Here is a 17,025-nt window from a genome sequence, read left to right as displayed (position 1 = left end):
GCCATTCCTGGACTGTTCTTCTTTGTCTATTACCGTACGTTTCGCACACTCTCCCCTTTGACAGTCACGGGACACCCCCCAGTCTCTCGCCTTTGAGAATTGCTGCACTCTTCCTGGGACTTGTCTTCTTTGTCTATTGCCGCAAGGTTCGCAGACTCTCCTTCCTCAACAATTGATGCACGGTCACTCACGCTCAATGTTTCAGCACACAAATCGAAGCATATAAAACGACCCCCGTCTCTTCTACTCGAGTCAATTCATTCCAACAAATACCTGCAATCACTTGCTCAATTCTCTGGAACTACACACACCGCTGCAAAATGCCACGTCCAAAACCGCTCCCGGACTGTGATGGCCCTAAGCTTGAGTGCTTCCTCGATGATATCACTACCGACGACTTTAAGATACTCGGGATTTCAGGCGGTGGATGTCATTCACAAGTCTTGAAGGCCGAGATTCATGGGGAAGTCTATGCCATCAAGGTAGTAAGTGCTTCATTCGATCAATGCCCCCGCCAACTTTCTTTGCCGTCTAACCATGATTTAGTTCTCCCATTGGGGGGCAACGGAGCCATGGTTTGCCATGACAGCCTTGGACAAAATGCCCGAAAGCGAAGACGACCCCGAGCCTCTTGTGCCAAATGATGAACTATCCCAGTCGACCATCGATAGCCTCCGGCTCCACGCGACCTCCTTCTACAACGAATGCCGTGTCTTTGGGAGACTGAAGGAGCTAGATCGCGAGCATCTTGCCATCAAAGCCTATGGCTACCTCGAGTTTAATCTCGATGATGAAAGGGTGCAGCAGAAATTCCTCCCTTTTCTGGAAGAAAACGAGCTCCCATCTCTTTTCTCGCAGGGAAAGAAAGATTTCACCACTGCAGACACGATCCGAACCCTCTTTCAACACTATGACCTCAAAATACCGCTGATGGCCATTGTCAAAGAATGGATACCTGTTCGCAGAGACCAGTCGATGCCATTTGTGTTGACCCAGAAACAGATGCGCTCCCTGCCCCGACTCCTCCGCAATCTCCACGAGCTGCACAAGTCAGGCATCGTGGTACGAGATCTCAAGATGCAGCAGTACCTAGACGGGAAGCTGGCAGACTTCAGCTTCGCCTGGACCATCCCGCACATCTTTGGTCCAGAGAGCGGCCTCCGGCCCCGTTGGAGCTTTGAGAGCATGGCGGCGTGGGACCTCAAATGCTTTCAGGACATGCTCGATTTCTTCGATCAAAAGGCCGACGAGACGGTGCCGCGTATGCGAAAACACAACCTAGTCGCATGGAGAAAGGACGACGTTTACGATCACCTCCGGCCCAGACCTCAGATGTACGGCCCCTTCCTGCCCATGCTCATCTACGACAGCAAGCCCCAACCCATGGTGCATCGCCCGCCCTTCGACCCCGCCAAGTTCAACTGGCAGGCTGTCCAGAAGACAACAAAGAAGTGTGCCGCCGGGCGCGTGCGCGTCACCAAGACAAAGGCGCCTCAAAGAAGAGCGCCAAGAAAAGCGTCAAAGAAGAGAGGGACGAAGTGACACGCCGTGCAGACACCTCGATAGACCTGATTGCGTTTTCAATTCTGCTAGCTACTTGCAATGTTTTAGTACCATTTGATGTTTGGTGTAGATAGAATAAACATGCTCTGAACTTACTGCCCTGCACGTTGATCCATGAGAAACCTCAACAGCCCTCTCTGCAGCGCACACGGTGCCGCGCAACCATGATCCTCACCCTCAAACTCCCAGCACCAAACATTTCTCAAATGACCCGACTCTTGCATCCTCGCCACCAACGCCAGAGCATTGTCCCTCATCTTTCGCTGCGTCGCGCCCTTTTGTTTCTTCTCAAACTTCTCATCCGACTCACCAGGCAATTGAATCAACGTCTGTTCCGCTCCACCAAACATGACCAGCAATCTTGGCGCGCGTCCAGTCAAAGGATCGCGCTCATTGAAGCGCTGTTCCTGGTCGCGAACAATACTGCAATTGTTGAACCAGATAGACGGACTCGCTGCGATGAATGTATCGAAAGACTCTGGCTTGGTGAACAGAGCATTGAGGGTGAATAGACCGCCGTAGGAATGACCGAAGAGCGCTTTGGGACCTGATCCCAGAGGTACATTCGGGAAGAGCGTGTTTTCGATATACGGCTGGATATCGTCCTTGATGATATCCAGAAAGTCCGACGCGCCGCCAAAAGGACCAAGCGATGGTTTCCCATCTGGTCCAGGGGGGATATCATAAACCCCATCCGAAGACTCCGGCGTCAAGTCCCCATTCCTCCGCTTGTCAAAAACACCAGTCTTGTTAGGATACCCAACAGCTACGATTACAGCTCTCGTCTGATGCGTGAACTCCAATCTCCTTGCGATATCCGTCGCGGTAAAAAAGTACGCATTCCCATCGACAACATACCTAATCCACATTAAAATCCCCCGCCTGTATTCTCGGTGAGGCTTTTCTTACACGGTGGAGACGACAGTATCGTCATTTACTGGTGCGCGATGATTCCAACAAAGAGGCCAGGATACTTGAATGAGATAATCGCCTCGTCGGGTGGGGAATAAAAATTGGCATGAGTTGTGCGCGTTGGCGCTTTCGAGAGTGACTGGGACAAGAGTCATGGTTACGTTGTTGATGGGAGAATCAGGAGATGGAGATGGAGATGCGGCTGATGTCTGATGATCAGATAAGATTAGATAAACCAATGAGAAAACCGGGGAACATACGGAGTACAGGTACGTACGTACCTACATCGGATTCAGTGTAATAAGCACCATGTAGCCTTTAATTTATACCAGGTTCCCCTACTATTAAGGAAAACATGTTCAAAGCCCTGACCGTCTTATCTTATCACCTCAGTTGAGTCCGTGCGTGAAGTCTCCCCACGCGACGAAACAAAACATCACGACGATTGACCAAAAATAGCATTCTCATTCATTTACTCAATTCATAACTCATCACTATCCTCATCCATCCATCTCATCTCATCAATAAGTCGTAAGACTAGGCGTGCTAGGATCCTGAGGGAACGAGAACTTGGTCTCCACAAAGATCTTCTGCATCCCATCCTCCCGCTTCTCAAACTTGTAGTACACCTTATCCAGATCCTCGAGTCTGACACGGTGCGACAGCATCTGAGCGGGATCGAGCTCGCCCTTTTGAATCATCTCAAGAAGCTCATGCCAGTATTTGTGAACGGGCGCTTGGCCGTTGCCGATGAGACGAATGCCTCGCTCCATGAGGGAGCCGATGTTGAAGTGGTTGGTCTAGTTCATGTTAGTCGTGTTGCAGTGAGAGTGATTGGGAAGACTCACGTAGCCGACGTAAACACCAGTAACGCCGCATCTTCCATAGTTTCGCACACCCTCAATCATCTCATTGATAATCTCGCTCGTGTCCGTCTCAATCCCAACAGCCATCTCAAGCCAGTGCATCCAGCCCTTGGCGTACTCACCAGCCGCGCACTCGATCGCGCAATCGGGTCCGCGGTTACCAGTGAGTTCCTTGAGACGGCTGACTACGGTAGGCTTGTTAGTTACGCCGTGCGACAAGTGCTTGTAGTCCACCAGCTCAAGCTTGTCTTTGTGCTCAGCGGGCCAGTGGTCTCGAATGAACGACAGTCGTGGTTCAGTGTCGACAAAGATGATCTGGCTTGCGCCCTCTTTGATGGCAAAGACACCGGCCATTTGACCGATTGGCCCGGCGCCGAAAATGGCGACCGAGTCGTTGGGATAAACGGCTGTATCCTTGACAGCGTTGTAGGATGTAGCCAATACATCAGACAGGTACAGCGCTGAACATGTTAGCATAGCTCGCTCATCAGAGACAAGTACTCACCCTTCTCATCAGGAACATCATCAGGAATCTCCAAAAGATTCACATCCCCCAGCGGAACACGCACATACTCCGCCTGCCCGCCCGCAAAGCCACCCGTGAAATGCGAATACCCAAACATGCCCGCCGTGCGACCCCCATACATGGCCCTCTCAGTGGTATTTGAGTTAGTCTTCTCACACTGCGACGAGAGCTTCTGCTTGCAAAAGAAGCAATCGCCACACGCGATCTGGAACGATGCGACGTAGCGCTTTCCAACGTCAATCCCCTTTACGGCTGAGCCAACCTGGTCAACAACACCGCAGAACTCATGCCCGAGAATGTCGCCCTCGCTGAGCTGCACGACTGTGCCGTGCAGAAGATGCAGGTCTGAGCCGCAGACGGTGCTGCCCGTCACTTTGAGGATCACGTCGCGGTCTTCAATGATCTTGGGCTTGGGGGCGTCGACTGTCTGTGTTAGTGGTGATTGTGTAAGTGCAATGAAGTTGACAAACCCATTTGGACCTTGTTCTTGCTAATCCATGCAAGAGCCTTCATAGTCTCGCCGGACTCTCCGGCGCCTGGTTCACGATACGAAGTGACATCTTGTGCTGTGACGGCATTGTCGCCGTGTCCAATGACCTTTTCGGCCTGGTAAGCTGCTTGAGTAGCCATTTTAAGAGTTCTAATGCGATGGACTGTTGACTAGGGGAACCTTGATGGCACGAAGAAAGGCGGTATTTATTAACATTTATGTATCTATCATGACTTCATATAACAATCTTCTACCCGTCATACGTAGTATCGTCACCATGACTGTGTGTTGTTGTGGAGTTGATGCCATCATGACGATCCCTGCTCCGTACGTCATTGACTTCTCGAACCCGGGGATTATCTTCCGTCATGACATGTAAGTGGTCGCTCGGATATATCTGCTCAACTAAGCTTCATGCCGATGAAACAATTTCCTATTTTGTGCCTGTCATCTCGATCTAAGCTCATAGCTTCATCATAGTTCAACCCGTCGCATCGCTCCCGCGCCAAGCTTTACACTACACTGATCCCCTCTTGGAGCTCCGTCTTGGTGGGCATCTTGTTAACCCGCATTAATTCTGCACTCTGGGCCATAGCTGGATCCCTTCCCATGCTGGCCATGGCGACGACCGTTTCGCCCTTGCAGTAGTAGGCCACAAACTTATTCTCGGCCGGACTACCGTCGAGGACGAGATCGTCCCAGCCAGAGGCCATGGTGTTGCCGCAGTAGCGTAGTTGAGCTCCCAGGGCAGACCAGAAAACGGGAATAAAGTGCTCAGTCTTGCCGCCTGGGTTGACAATGTGGTTCGCGGCGATGCGGCCCGCCTTTTGAGCAACGTTCCAGTGCTCAATTCGCACGTGCTTGCCTTCACCTCCGGGGCCGTGGTACGGGAACGTAGCGATGTCACCGATGGCATAAACATCCTTCAGACCTTGAACAGAGTAATCATCGTTTGTCTTGATGGAACCGTCGTCCTCCAGTTTGATGCCGCTGTTGTTCTTGAGGAACTGAGTAGCAGGTGCGACACCGACGCCAAGAACGACGAGGTCCGCCTCCAGCTTGGTGCCATCCTTGAGAGAAACGGAGCCAACCTTGGATGCGTCAGATGCAGAGGGTTCGGCCTTGTCGACGCTTGCGCCCATGTAAAACTTGACACCTTTACCTTCAAGCGCCTTCTGAAGGCCTGAACCAACCTTTTCGCCGAGGACGCGCTCAAGAGGAACATTCTCCATGCCAATGACGGTAACATCGTTATCGCCGGCTGTCGCGACCGCCAATTCAATTCCGATGAATGAAGATCCGACAACAACAATCTTCTTGCCCTTCTCGCCAATCTGGTCGACAATCTTTTTCGTGTCGTGAACACTTCGGAGAGTAAAGATGTTGTCGAGGGTCTTGAATCCCTCGAGCGGAAGTCGTCTGGGAGTTCCACCAGTAGCAAGGACCAACTTGGTGTAGTCAATCTTCTCGCCTTCGCTGGTGGTAACGAAGCGACCCGAAAAGTCAACATTGTTGACCTCACCTTGGACAAACTTGATAGAGCCACCTTCGTAGAAATCCTTGTTTCGCCATTGCAGTTTGCTGAGGTCGGTCATGAGAGCCTTGCTCAGCTTTGTTCGGTCGATGGGGTAGTAGCCCTCGTTGGAGATGACGGTGATGCCACCCTTGTATCCATTCTCGCGGAGGCTCTCGACAACACCCAGTGTTCCGGAACCACCACCGACGACAACGACATGGTCATCCTGGACACTTCCAAATTCGGCGCACTTGACATTGGGCTGTCGCTTGGATGACTTGATTGCGCTCTCCTCTCCGGTGAGGTATACTGCGCCGTCACGTTCGGCGACTTGGAAGACGGGAAGATGATCGAGGGCGGGGGCATCTTCAATATCGCCGGTCTTTGCGTTGAAGCAGGCTACGATAAATTAGTACAAGCATAAATGGGTGACTGCATTCGGACATACCTCCGTGCCATGGGCATGTGATGCGACCGTCGCTAGTCAATACACCTTTTGCGAGAGGTGCACCATAATGAGTGCACTTGGAACCTATAGCTTGGGTCTTTCCACCAGTGTTGACGAGTAGAACCTTGCCGTTCTCGATACCCTCGACTTCAACCTCCTGCTTGAAGCCTGGGGAGAGGTCGAGCGATGAAACGCCCTTGAGCTTGTACTCTTGCGCCATTGGTCTGTATGTGGAGAAAGGCCTTGCTAGAAATAATCGAGGTGTTTGTATCCGAGCTGAGCGAAAGCTTTGAAGTAATCTAGGATGTGGACGCATCAAGACGTCTTATTAAAGAAGAGGGAGAGACGGAGAGAGAGAGAGCTGTGGGATGGTATGGCAGGTAGCAGTGGGAGACCGAAATTGGGGGAAAAGAAACGTGGACATGGCGCCATCAATTCGACGGCAGCTGCAGAGCAATGCAAAGGTCCCTCCCTAACAAAACGCAAGCATCACCACTGGAAGCTCCGTATCATCCATGCCCACGATGATGTGGGGGATGACAATGGGAGTGATGTGACTGGTCGAAGCTTTACGGGCGAGGTTGTGTATGACGACATGCCGACGTTGTAAGCCGTTCTCTTGTTAAGGCTGCACCACGATCCAACCGTTTCCGATTTGCATTTGTATCCGTAAGCAATGCCCCGCAAAGAGCATGATGCCACTATTAACTGCCGGCTTACGAGGCATTGAACGAATGCAGGCGGTGTAAAAGCATGAAAGCGAAAAATGATAGGGTAATGATGGCTTAGAAGACATTTAGAGTTCGTCAAATCAGATAGACTACCCTGGACCATGTCAGTTGACTCATCACGTGCCTTATCGTCTTATCTCTGGGCGCTAACTCTGCATCATGGCGGATTCAGCAAGGTGTGACAACCTTGAATTCCACATCCAATCACACGCGAAAAGGAAATGAGGGAATCGCGAGCGTTCAACACGTCTTCCCTGCAACTCTATCGCGCTAACCGAGTCCAGAGTCTCCGTCCCTGATGAATGCCTAAAGAGATCCCCTGTACGAACTGTTCGCAGCCTATTACCCTGGCCGTCTCTGCATCACATGGCTTGTGCAAGTGGCTGAGGTTGGTCTCTTTTGAGGCCTCATCTGCCTTGTTTATTCACTCAATGCAAGCACCTACGAGTACAAACAAGTCGTCACTGTAGTCTGTCCATATTTATCTGCTTCACTCTCTTTGTTTACTCCAAAACTTCAACTGTCGGCGATCTCGCTAAGTCAGGAACAAAACTCCACTCCTACCCAACTTAGACTCGCGCGGGAGCCCACATACCAATTACAACCTCAGCCAATTATACACAACAAAGACCCTCTTTGTTTGGCTCAACAGTAAACACCAGCCGTTCCCATCAAAACGACTCGAATCCGACGAGACGGCCATCGTCTTCTTGCCTCGCCTGGACTCTGGCTTGTCACGAGTCTAACATCAGCTGCCGACGGACCATGTTCTAACCTCGCCCTTCGATCATTCCTCATCTCCTCCGATCTACAGTATTATCATGTTGCCGACCGAACCCTTATCTTCCGCCGCCCTCGTTACCCTTCGCCAACTCTTTATCCTATTATCTGTACAATAATCAAATCTTCAAAAGGCCTCTCCATCTCCGATTTCGCTCCGCCCATCATGGAGAGGCCGGATTTTGGGCCGGAGCCGCATATCTCTGAGATGACTTGCTGTTGTGGGCGAATCGACTGCGCTCTCCTCAAGAAAAATTGCTCCATTCTAGAGACAGTCGAAAAAGATGTCCATACCGCGGCACAACTTGGTCAGGTTAGTCAGGTACCAATCCTCAATCTTGGGGCATTCCTCTGTTTTTATACGCCTGCCACTTCTTCCACCGCCTAAACACCCGCGTGTCCCGCATGCCAGTCCCCGCTAGACACGTCAATGCCCCATCAGACTGCTGACTTGTCTATCTCCCTTGTAGGCTCTACTCGCTAGACATGAAGCATATATGGCCGACGCGGAGAGAGATCGTCTTGATCTTTCCTCCAGGATAGAGCGTCTGGAAATGGCCAAGCAGGAATTAGAGGCTGAGAATGCCCTGAAAATTGAGGAGAATCGTAATCTCCTCGACCAGCTTGAACTGCTCAACAACACCGTCTCCGAATCCGATACAAAGATCAAAGCACTCGAAGCAAGTCTGCTGTCGTCTCAACAAGCCGTCCGAAGACTCGAGTCTGCTGCCCTGCGAGCCGAAGATGCTGAGAGGCATATTTCCCTCTTGGAACTCGAACAGGATGATCTCTATCACGAATTGAGGTCGACGAAAGAAGATGCTCGAACACATGCACAGCGTTGCAAGGAGGCGCAACGCGGTATCATGGACATGCAGGATCAGTTGGAGAGAATGGAAGAGGAAGCTCGAGAGGAGCGGCAAAGACATGCCGAGGTTATTGGGCGAATGGAGCGTCAACGACAAGTTGAGAAGCAGCTCAATACAGCCGCCGGTCGTCTAAAAGGTGCAGCTGCATCAAAAACACTGCAAGAACCGAAGCCAGGGAATCCCGTCGTCAATCATTTTGTTCGGGATCTTCTTCAAGACAATGCCAATCTACAACTTGGCATGGCTGAGCTAAGGGAGATGCTTCTCAATTCGAACGACGAGATCCAGTCTCTGCGAGAACAACTCGTCACCCACCAGCCCATCGCCGATAGCAGTACGACTCTCAAAGACGAACTCGACGCTTATGAGCCGCCGACGACTCCTCGAATTTCGCAAGAGCTTCACATCCACCACCATTATCACGTTACAGCCAAGGCTGATAAACAAAAAATGAGGCGGAAGCGCGCGAGCTTGAATTCTAGTATATTTCCAGCATCGACAAGTTCCGGCACCTCTACTCCGAGATCTTCTGCTCGTTGGAGTTTGGGACCTGCCCTGCCCGCCCTCGCTTCCATCAGCACCAAAGAACCCAACTCTGTCATTTCGATGCCCAAACAGAGGTGGTCCATGCTCTCAGAGCAACCCTCTGAAATCGCGTCGTCCGTTCCAAGTTCACCACGATCGAATCTGCGAAACTCGATGTTTGACTCGAATTTTGGCGACAGCGATTATCCAATGTCACCAGCTACGAGCTTTGACCCCATGTCGCCCACCTGGCGGACGCACCGTAAAGGCCCGTCTGACATTTCGGCTTTCAGCCTTCAAGCACCTTCCCTTCAGCTTGATCCAGGCACGCCACCTCAAAATTCGCGTCAGTTCAACGATGATGTGATACATGAGGAGGACGAAGATGAGGGTGAGGAGGTCATGTCTCGAACTGAGACACCCGATCTCGGCAACACTCCGTCAATTGACGAGAGCTCAATCGTTGAGAGCTCTGAGGACAATAGAGACGACTATATGCCGCGTCCGAGGATTCATCGAGCTATCTCTCATGAATCCATCATGTCTCTTACAGGCGGCCTTGACATTCACACGCTCAAGGCTCGACCTAGTCAGCTCACCCTTCGACCACTTGGTGGCGCTGAAGCTGTTGTTACGGGCGTCACAGCGCAGCCCATACTTTACAGAGGTGCAGCCAAGCGAAGCACCGCTGCCCTCCGAGACACTTTCGCTGGTCTTCCCACTAGCAGAACTGTGTCCAACCCACTTAACAGGCCTGGGTCAAACAGATCTGCGTCGCCAGCTCCTTCGGATACCCCCCAAGGAAGCCCCGCAGGAGGAATAGGAAAATGGGTTGGCTGGAGGCCTTGGGCTTCGGGCAACAGTGAAAATGCCCCTCCAAAACTTGCGGAGAGGGAAAAGGACAGGAATATTAACCGGACGCCGGGTATCAACCAGCCCGGGTCGATTCCTGGCTTTCATCAATACTGGGCTGCTCAGAAACGAAAGGGCGCGCCCGCTCAGGTCACCACTGTTGATGTTGACCGTGAGGCCCTGGTAGAAGGCTTACAGGACTGAATACTACCTATGCGCTCAAACATACATGCACCTAGATACTGGAGTTGATCTCATTTGTGGCGTTTGTGAGGAGGTTACCTGATGGAGATACCCTGGCTAGACAAGCCTAGTCCCTTTGTTTTACACGTTGGTATGCATTCGTTTGGTGTTTAATTGATTCATCTTGGGTATAAATATCATAATCATACATATCTTTATCCTCATGCTATACTGCTGTTGAGCATAGTCCAGTACGTAGTGTCTACACCTTGCAGTGCCCAATCCTCCGGGTCGGCCGTGAAGCAGGGCCAGTTGGAGTCCAACACATCAGGCGCGAAGGCGCAGGTTGTGGATAGGTCGCAGTTTTCGGAGCCAAAGCTTGGCGAGTTGAATGACAGCGGGAACTGTGACATGTCGACGTTGCCACTGGGCGTGGCGCTGTTGGACGCTATCATGCTCGCTGTGGAGGCGGGCGGCGTCGGACCGGGGTTGATGTTCACCGTACCCAGGAACGGGATGTTGAGATGGACGTTTTCTCCGCTCGTGCCTGATTGTCTCTGCACGATGGGCAAAAGCTGCCGGATTGTTTCCGCCGCTTCAATGCAGAGCCGGTCATTATTTAGCGCTCCCATTTCTTGCATCCTCTCTTGTGTCTTTTCGGCGAGGTCTCTGTCGTGCTCTTTTTCTGTCTCGTAGCCTGGCCAGCGCCACCCGAGGTATCCCAGCAGGAGTGTCATGGCCGCTACGAGGGCGGAGTAATCGACGTGACGGCCTGATACGGATGTAGTAAAGCAGTTGCGGTACTCGAGGAAACGGTCGAGCACGTCGCGACTTGCTTGCATGCATGTTGCGCGGTTGTACTCGTATCGTCGTTGGCCGCGATCGCGAAGAAGATAGGGAAGATGGAGAAGAATGAGAAGCGAGAAGTGCCGGATTTGCAGCTTGATGACGCTCATTCCGTCGCCTGACGCGTCGGATGTACCGCAGCATATGGCCATGTCAGGTAATTTCCACCACAGACCATCATCCATCATCTTGTACGCCTTTTCAAGCTCCATGTCGATGGATTGCGTAAGGACATATGCCTCGCTGCCTTTGAGTTCATTCCTATCTGCGATCTTGCCCGCCATCATCGCGTACACTTTGCCAAGCTTGTCGCTCGGTGCATCCGACACGAGAGCATTGTCCTCTGCGAAGCTATTATCGCGCGAGCCGATAGGCAGCCCGAGAATGAGAGAGACGTAGCGATCGTTGCAGTTGATGCGGAACCAAATGACTGGTGGTGAAGGGCGATGCTTGTTACTGAATGATGGGTCTACGGATTTGATTGACTTGGCACTCTTGCGATCAATGCCCATGAGCTGTGCCATGTTCAGAGCGCGACGGCCTGTTAACCAGGCTTTTCGCAAATGGCCTGCATCGCTTTGGTAGAAGCTCTGTAAGATGAGACACTCGAGACCTTCTAAGCACCCGACAAAGTCGTCGTCTGACGTGACTAGACGTCCAGTAACAGCAATCCACTCTTCCATCGTCTCGCGGGGCGATTTACTCAACCCGAGGGTACTCCCATCGAAGAATGGAGGCATCTGCTGCAGACAGACAGCAAGTTGTAGAAGACGCTTAGCGAGAATGGCCGGGTGGCTTGTAACGGACGGTATCTGCGCCAGCGACGATAAAGGCTCAGGCTTTCCGTCAATCTGATCCTGCTGCGAGTAAAACATGGCCAGGACAAACCGCGCCCCAGGACTCTGCTGCGAAATGGCATACAGAATCTGCTGCGACGGGAAAAGCGCGTGCAGCTGCGCAGAAACATGCGTCGCCTTTACAGAGCGGCTCGGGAACTTGTGCGTCACGATCGCAGCGTCAGGCTGGTCCAGGATCTGCTGCGCATTATCCACGACCGACGACTCAAACACATCAGCCGTATGCTGCGTGAACCGCTCCAGCGCGGGGTCTTCTGATTCAGGCGATGGCAGCGGCTTGTCGACCAGCTTCTCCATCAGCTCCTCCAAACGGCCGAGGCGCTGCGCAAGACGCTTGTCTTGAGAAGCGGAGGGCGGCGTCGGCACATATTCCTGCGATACACAGCTTGTCTCGCGCTGTGTGCAGCCTATGCAGATTGGATCGTCTTCCTTTGAGAACTGGCATTTTATCTTGCGGCGGCGGCCTGGGCATGTAAGCACCTCACGGCGTATGAGTGGAGGGGAGATTTACATTCCCAGCAGCTTCGTGTTCCCTTTCGAACTTTGCGGCGCTTGGCGGGTGGTTCGGACATGGCTGTAAGTGAATTATTCGGCCGAAGAAGAATAGATGGTAGAGAATGCGAATATGAAGGGGTTTGATGGGTGAGAATGTGAGAGGGTGTTGATGATGTACACGGACGAAATGCGGACGAAGGACGGACGAGTTGGTGAGGTTTTGTGGGGGTGCAGCGGGAGGATTAGCCCGGCTTATGGTGTCGGCGTCCGGACGGGGGAAGTGTATTTGTAATGCAGAATTGAACAAAGAGAGGCACGGTGGTGCTTTGTTGTCATTTATCTGGTATGTATTTATGTCGATCTATTGTTTACTGAGAGGGTATTTGGTGTTGATAAGATGCTGGCGATTGCAGCGACGTGGTGCAATCCGAAGGATGAGTACACGCTTATGAGAGAACGCGATGGCAATCTCAAAAGGCAGCACATACTACCAATACACTCGAGCGATTGTTGTTTCATTTTTATGTGAGATTATTTGCAGACGGATTGAGCAGTCTCACTCAAATCTGGATGAGATGGTCGCTTGTTGACCCTCAGTATCCTCTCTGAATAGCTTCACTCTACACCATCGCATCATCACAGCACATACCGCCTCTGGAATAATGACATGCAGGTTCTTGAGCTCATATTAATTGCACGTATTGGTAAATGCCACTGAAATTACTCAAAGTCGCAAAAGTCTCAGCTTCGTGCCATAAAGAAAGTCGCGTCAAGTTGCGTTTAACCAGTATTTCATCTATCATTCCCCACTGAAGCTGCGCCTGTCATCTTCGCTCGCAAATGCGTTCCTTCTTCATCTTGATAGAAGCGGCATTACAATCTAACAGGTAAATGAGCTTGTAGCTTACGATGTCGCGCTCAACCGTCGAGAGGCGGGCGACTTTGCTTATAAAGAAGAAGATATGCAGGTTTGTGAGAGGAGCGGGGGCTGCAAGCATTGATGAGTTTTGATGAGTTTATGACGATTTTATGATCATTTTAGGATAAGCTTAGGATAATGGTTTTTTATAACTATTTAATGAGATTTGATAAATAAATGACAAGCTTTTGGTGGTGGCGATGAGTACTTATTTATTTATGGTGTAAGTACTGGATTTATGATGGTTCTGCACGTTGAGTGATTACCCTATCTCAAGAAATGACGTCCTTACCAACCCCACGATTCTGTTCATCTGCCCGAGCTTCAATGCACTAGGGGAGCAGTGTGGCATATTAGCGATCCCAATACTTCAGGAATAATAGAAAGTCATCATCAAAGAGACATACATACAACCAACGCAGATTATAGAGCAGTCTTGAATCGGTTTAGGTGCATGTTGTTTAAACGCCGCATTCGCCCCACCACCCTTCAGCAGTAGGGCACACAAACACAAACCAGTCATTCTTTGCAATCATGAGAACTTTAACTTGCAAAAGATTGCAAAGTGAGTCAAGCATACCTCAGAAGCAATATCTCAATTGCTGTGTTATGCAAAATGACATGGTTAGTTGAGCTTGTCTCAGTGAGAGACCCTGCTACTTGGGCGTCGCCAGATATCTTGGACTGAGTCGGCCATACTGAGGTTCTCTACCATTGACAAGAGCGCATGGCACTCTCCAATGGATCAGAAGACCAAAGAAGTCTTTTCAGAGCCTTTGGATTCATACAGAGGAGCATTGTTGAGGACCATCAGAGGCTTACAGTGCCACTGCGAGCGGGGACCCCTGTCACACAGAGTAGCAAACTAACGGTATATAACCCGTAATATCCGAATCTCATTCGTCCTTCGGGACACATTGGTCATGTTGGTGCCCCCGTTAAACTTTGCAGTTCTCTGCAGAGTTCATCAGTTCGATCTCATACTAATATCTCAATAGTTGAAACGATACAGAGAAGATTAGCATGGCCCCTGCACTAAGGATGACACGCTCAATCAAAGAGAAGCTACCAATTTTTTTTCTCTTCCTTTTTTATCCTCTTTTGCTAATTTCGTTCTAAGGTTCTTTTTTGCTGTTGAAATGTATTCTTGCGTGGCTGGTAATCGCTCACCACGCGTCGCCTTGAACAGACATCCGGAGAGTGGGGCCGTGGTTAGCCGGAGCAGGCCGGCGCATACCGGTCTCGTTGCTCTTAGCCCGACACCTCACTTCAGCCTTTTCAACCTGAAGTTTCTATACCAGTTCTGTTTCCCAAACCTCAATCTGGAACGGATTGCCATTGAATGTATTCATCATAACTCTTTTGTCTTGTGAACTGATCTGATGTACTACTAATCTGGCCGTCGATCGTTCAGTTGTATCTTAAGATTCGAGGCAGCAGACGAAAGAGGGCCAGGAAGTTCGAGTCCACGGGGTACTCTTTTCCCCGAGAAAATAGTGATAGAAATGTATTAGAACTCCATAAATGATAATTCGTTATTTTCAAGGTTGCTAGTTGCTAATGCTGCATTTGTAACTCGCGCGCGCTGGATGCTGAATAACCATCCGACCCAGTGGACTCAACTCCGTGGAACGCCGTGGACCGCAAATCCGGGCGGGCTTATACGCTTATCGCATAGAGACGTGCTGTTACGGAACGCCATGGATACAACGACGATCGATTATCTTGGGGCTATCCCCTGCCATCGAAAGCCCGTGGAGCATTTATTTTGGCTCGGACTCTGCTTCTCGGATCGGACACGCACAAACTGGAGCAGAGTCTGTCCGCAGCGCGGTGTTGCGTACTCAGCTTTGTAATGATGCAGAATTGAGCTAATGGTACTCAGGATGTCGCTGTATATAAATGGCGACTGAAATACGTCGTAAAAAAGTTCATTAAATACACAACTTCAATTACAATCACCACTTCAATCACAATCGTCAAAATGCCTGTCCGCTACACCTCCAAAGACGTCAGTCCTGAGCCCTTGGCCCAAGAACTTCATCTCCATCCCTCTGGCCGAGTCGCAAAGAACAGATTTCTCAAGTCGCCCATGGCGGAGTCGCTTGCGAGCTGGGATCCCGAGATCGTCTCCAAGAGAGGAATCCCGACCGACGAGCTGATTGAGCTGTACCGACGGTGAGTTCATCGGCGCCGATAGATGGGCCAGACTGACAGTTTTAGATGGGGCGAGGGCAAGAACAATTTTGGCATCGTCGTCACTGGCAATGTAGACATTGATCTCACCTCCGTCGGCGGCGCTGCGTCTCCCGGAATTCCTGTCAATGCTCCCTTTGAGGGTGAGCGCTTCGAAAAGTTCAAGCAATTGGCCGCAGCAGCCAAGAGAGACGGCTCTCTGTTCCTCGCTCAGGTGAACCATCCCGGGCGACAGGTTCCCTACAAGTTCAACCCAGTCGCCATCTCAGCCTCTGACGTTCAACTCGGTGAGTCGCTCACTGTGCTTCGGTGATACGTACTGACCGTCACAGATCCGAAGATGGGAATGACCTTTGGCAAGCCGCACGCCGCGACAAAGGAGGAAATCGCCCAGATCATCGAGGGTTTCGCCCACGCCGCCGAGTATCTCGAGAAGGCCGGGTTCGACGGCATTGAACTGCACGCAGCTCACGGATATCTCCTCTCTCAATTCCTTTCTCGGACCACCAACAAGCGCACCGACGAATACGGCACTCAGACGGTTGAAAACAGACTCCGTCTCATTTCCGAAATCGCAAACGCCGTCAAGGCGCGCGTCTCGTCGACCTTTATCGTGAGCGCAAAGCTCAACAGCGTAGAGTTCCAGGACGGTGGCGTGACAGCCGATGAGGCGAGGGAGCTTTGCGAAAGACTTGAAGCGCTGGGATTCGACTTTGTTGAACTCAGCGGCGGGACCTATGAGCGCATGGCATTGTCGTGGGAGAAAGAGTCGACCAAGCAGCGCGAGGGTTTCTTTCTCGAGTGGGCCGAGACCATCACCAAAGCGCTTGATCCAGCGCATAAAATGAAGATCTTCATCGCTGGTGGTTTGAGAACCGTGGGCGCCATGGTAGACGCGCTTGACGTTGTCGATGGCGTTAGTATTGGACGGCCTGCGGCGGCAGAACCGCGTTTGGCTGGTGATATTATCGAGGGACGCATCAAGGGCGCGATCCGACCGACTGAGATGGTTGAGAATGATCTTGGGATGGGGATGGGTGTCGCTGGGGCTCAGTTCGCGCAGATTGCGAAGGGCTTTGAACCGCTTGACGCGAGCAACACTGAAGTTGTGCAGACATTCGGCCAGGATATGGGCGCGTGGTATGAGAAGCTCGTACAGGATGCGGACAAGAATGAGTTTGTTCGTGCCATTCAGTATTCGGGACCTCAAGTTCCATATGGCACTGTTAAGGCCTGATAGATCATGGGTTGATTGAGCTTAGACATGTTTATTAGAGTGTAGGGTATTTATTCCGAGTCATTGATTGCGTTTTCCTGAAACAAACTCATGTCATGTCATGGCGTTTTAAACGGTTCTAAATTTAGGGTTGATGATCGACAGCCTGATGAGGCTATGTGGAACCCTGCATTCGGAGGATTTGTCAGCCCTTCAACCTCACTTCATCTCACTG

At 51.2% G+C, this 17,025-nt stretch overlaps 7 protein-coding genes across 7 annotated transcripts; 3 read left to right on the top strand and 4 right to left on the bottom strand.

Moving 5' to 3' along the window:
- Positions 1 to 320: 320 nt before the first annotated feature.
- On the top strand, positions 321 to 1,542 carry FMAN_08154 (uncharacterized protein; the record flags this gene model as incomplete). The annotated part of the gene is made up of 2 exons (XM_041821595.1): positions 321 to 485; positions 547 to 1,542. 2 exons carry the CDS (start codon positions 321 to 323, stop codon positions 1,540 to 1,542), a joined length of 1,161 nt encoding a protein of 386 aa, XP_041687360.1.
- A 113-nt stretch (positions 1,543 to 1,655) lies between these two features.
- FMAN_08153 (uncharacterized protein) lies at positions 1,656 to 2,630 on the bottom strand (the record flags this gene model as incomplete). The annotated part of the gene is made up of 2 exons (XM_041821594.1): positions 1,656 to 2,421; positions 2,473 to 2,630. 2 exons carry the CDS (start codon positions 2,628 to 2,630, stop codon positions 1,656 to 1,658), a joined length of 924 nt encoding a protein of 307 aa, XP_041687359.1.
- Positions 2,631 to 2,996: 366 nt separating this feature from the next.
- FMAN_08152 (uncharacterized protein) lies at positions 2,997 to 4,497 on the bottom strand (the record flags this gene model as incomplete). The annotated part of the gene is made up of 4 exons (XM_041821593.1): positions 2,997 to 3,275; positions 3,324 to 3,802; positions 3,847 to 4,290; positions 4,338 to 4,497. The coding sequence occupies 4 exons, from the start codon at positions 4,495 to 4,497 to the stop codon at positions 2,997 to 2,999; spliced, it is 1,362 nt and encodes a 453-aa protein (XP_041687358.1).
- Positions 4,498 to 4,869: 372 nt separating this feature from the next.
- On the bottom strand, positions 4,870 to 6,541 carry FMAN_08151 (uncharacterized protein; the record flags this gene model as incomplete). The annotated part of the gene is made up of 2 exons (XM_041821592.1): positions 4,870 to 6,272; positions 6,322 to 6,541. The coding sequence occupies 2 exons, from the start codon at positions 6,539 to 6,541 to the stop codon at positions 4,870 to 4,872; spliced, it is 1,623 nt and encodes a 540-aa protein (XP_041687357.1).
- Positions 6,542 to 7,998: 1,457 nt separating this feature from the next.
- Positions 7,999 to 10,282, top strand: FMAN_08150 (uncharacterized protein; the record flags this gene model as incomplete). The annotated part of the gene is made up of 2 exons (XM_041821591.1): positions 7,999 to 8,145; positions 8,303 to 10,282. 2 exons carry the CDS (start codon positions 7,999 to 8,001, stop codon positions 10,280 to 10,282), a joined length of 2,127 nt encoding a protein of 708 aa, XP_041687356.1.
- Positions 10,283 to 10,482: 200 nt separating this feature from the next.
- On the bottom strand, positions 10,483 to 12,536 carry FMAN_08149 (uncharacterized protein; the record flags this gene model as incomplete). Its single annotated transcript, XM_041821590.1, has 2 exons — positions 10,483 to 12,428; positions 12,476 to 12,536. The coding sequence occupies 2 exons, from the start codon at positions 12,534 to 12,536 to the stop codon at positions 10,483 to 10,485; spliced, it is 2,007 nt and encodes a 668-aa protein (XP_041687355.1).
- A 2,826-nt stretch (positions 12,537 to 15,362) lies between these two features.
- FMAN_08148 (uncharacterized protein) lies at positions 15,363 to 16,811 on the top strand (the record flags this gene model as incomplete). Its single annotated transcript, XM_041821588.1, has 3 exons — positions 15,363 to 15,556; positions 15,602 to 15,861; positions 15,907 to 16,811. 3 exons carry the CDS (start codon positions 15,363 to 15,365, stop codon positions 16,809 to 16,811), a joined length of 1,359 nt encoding a protein of 452 aa, XP_041687354.1.
- Positions 16,812 to 17,025: the final 214 nt, after the last annotated feature.

The sequence above is a fragment of the Fusarium mangiferae genome (genome assembly GCF_900044065.1).
Source record: "Fusarium mangiferae strain MRC7560 genome assembly, contig: FMAN_scaffold012, whole genome shotgun sequence".
Taxonomy (NCBI): domain Eukaryota; kingdom Fungi; phylum Ascomycota; class Sordariomycetes; order Hypocreales; family Nectriaceae; genus Fusarium; species Fusarium mangiferae.
This window is presented reverse-complemented; position numbering and strand designations above follow the sequence as displayed.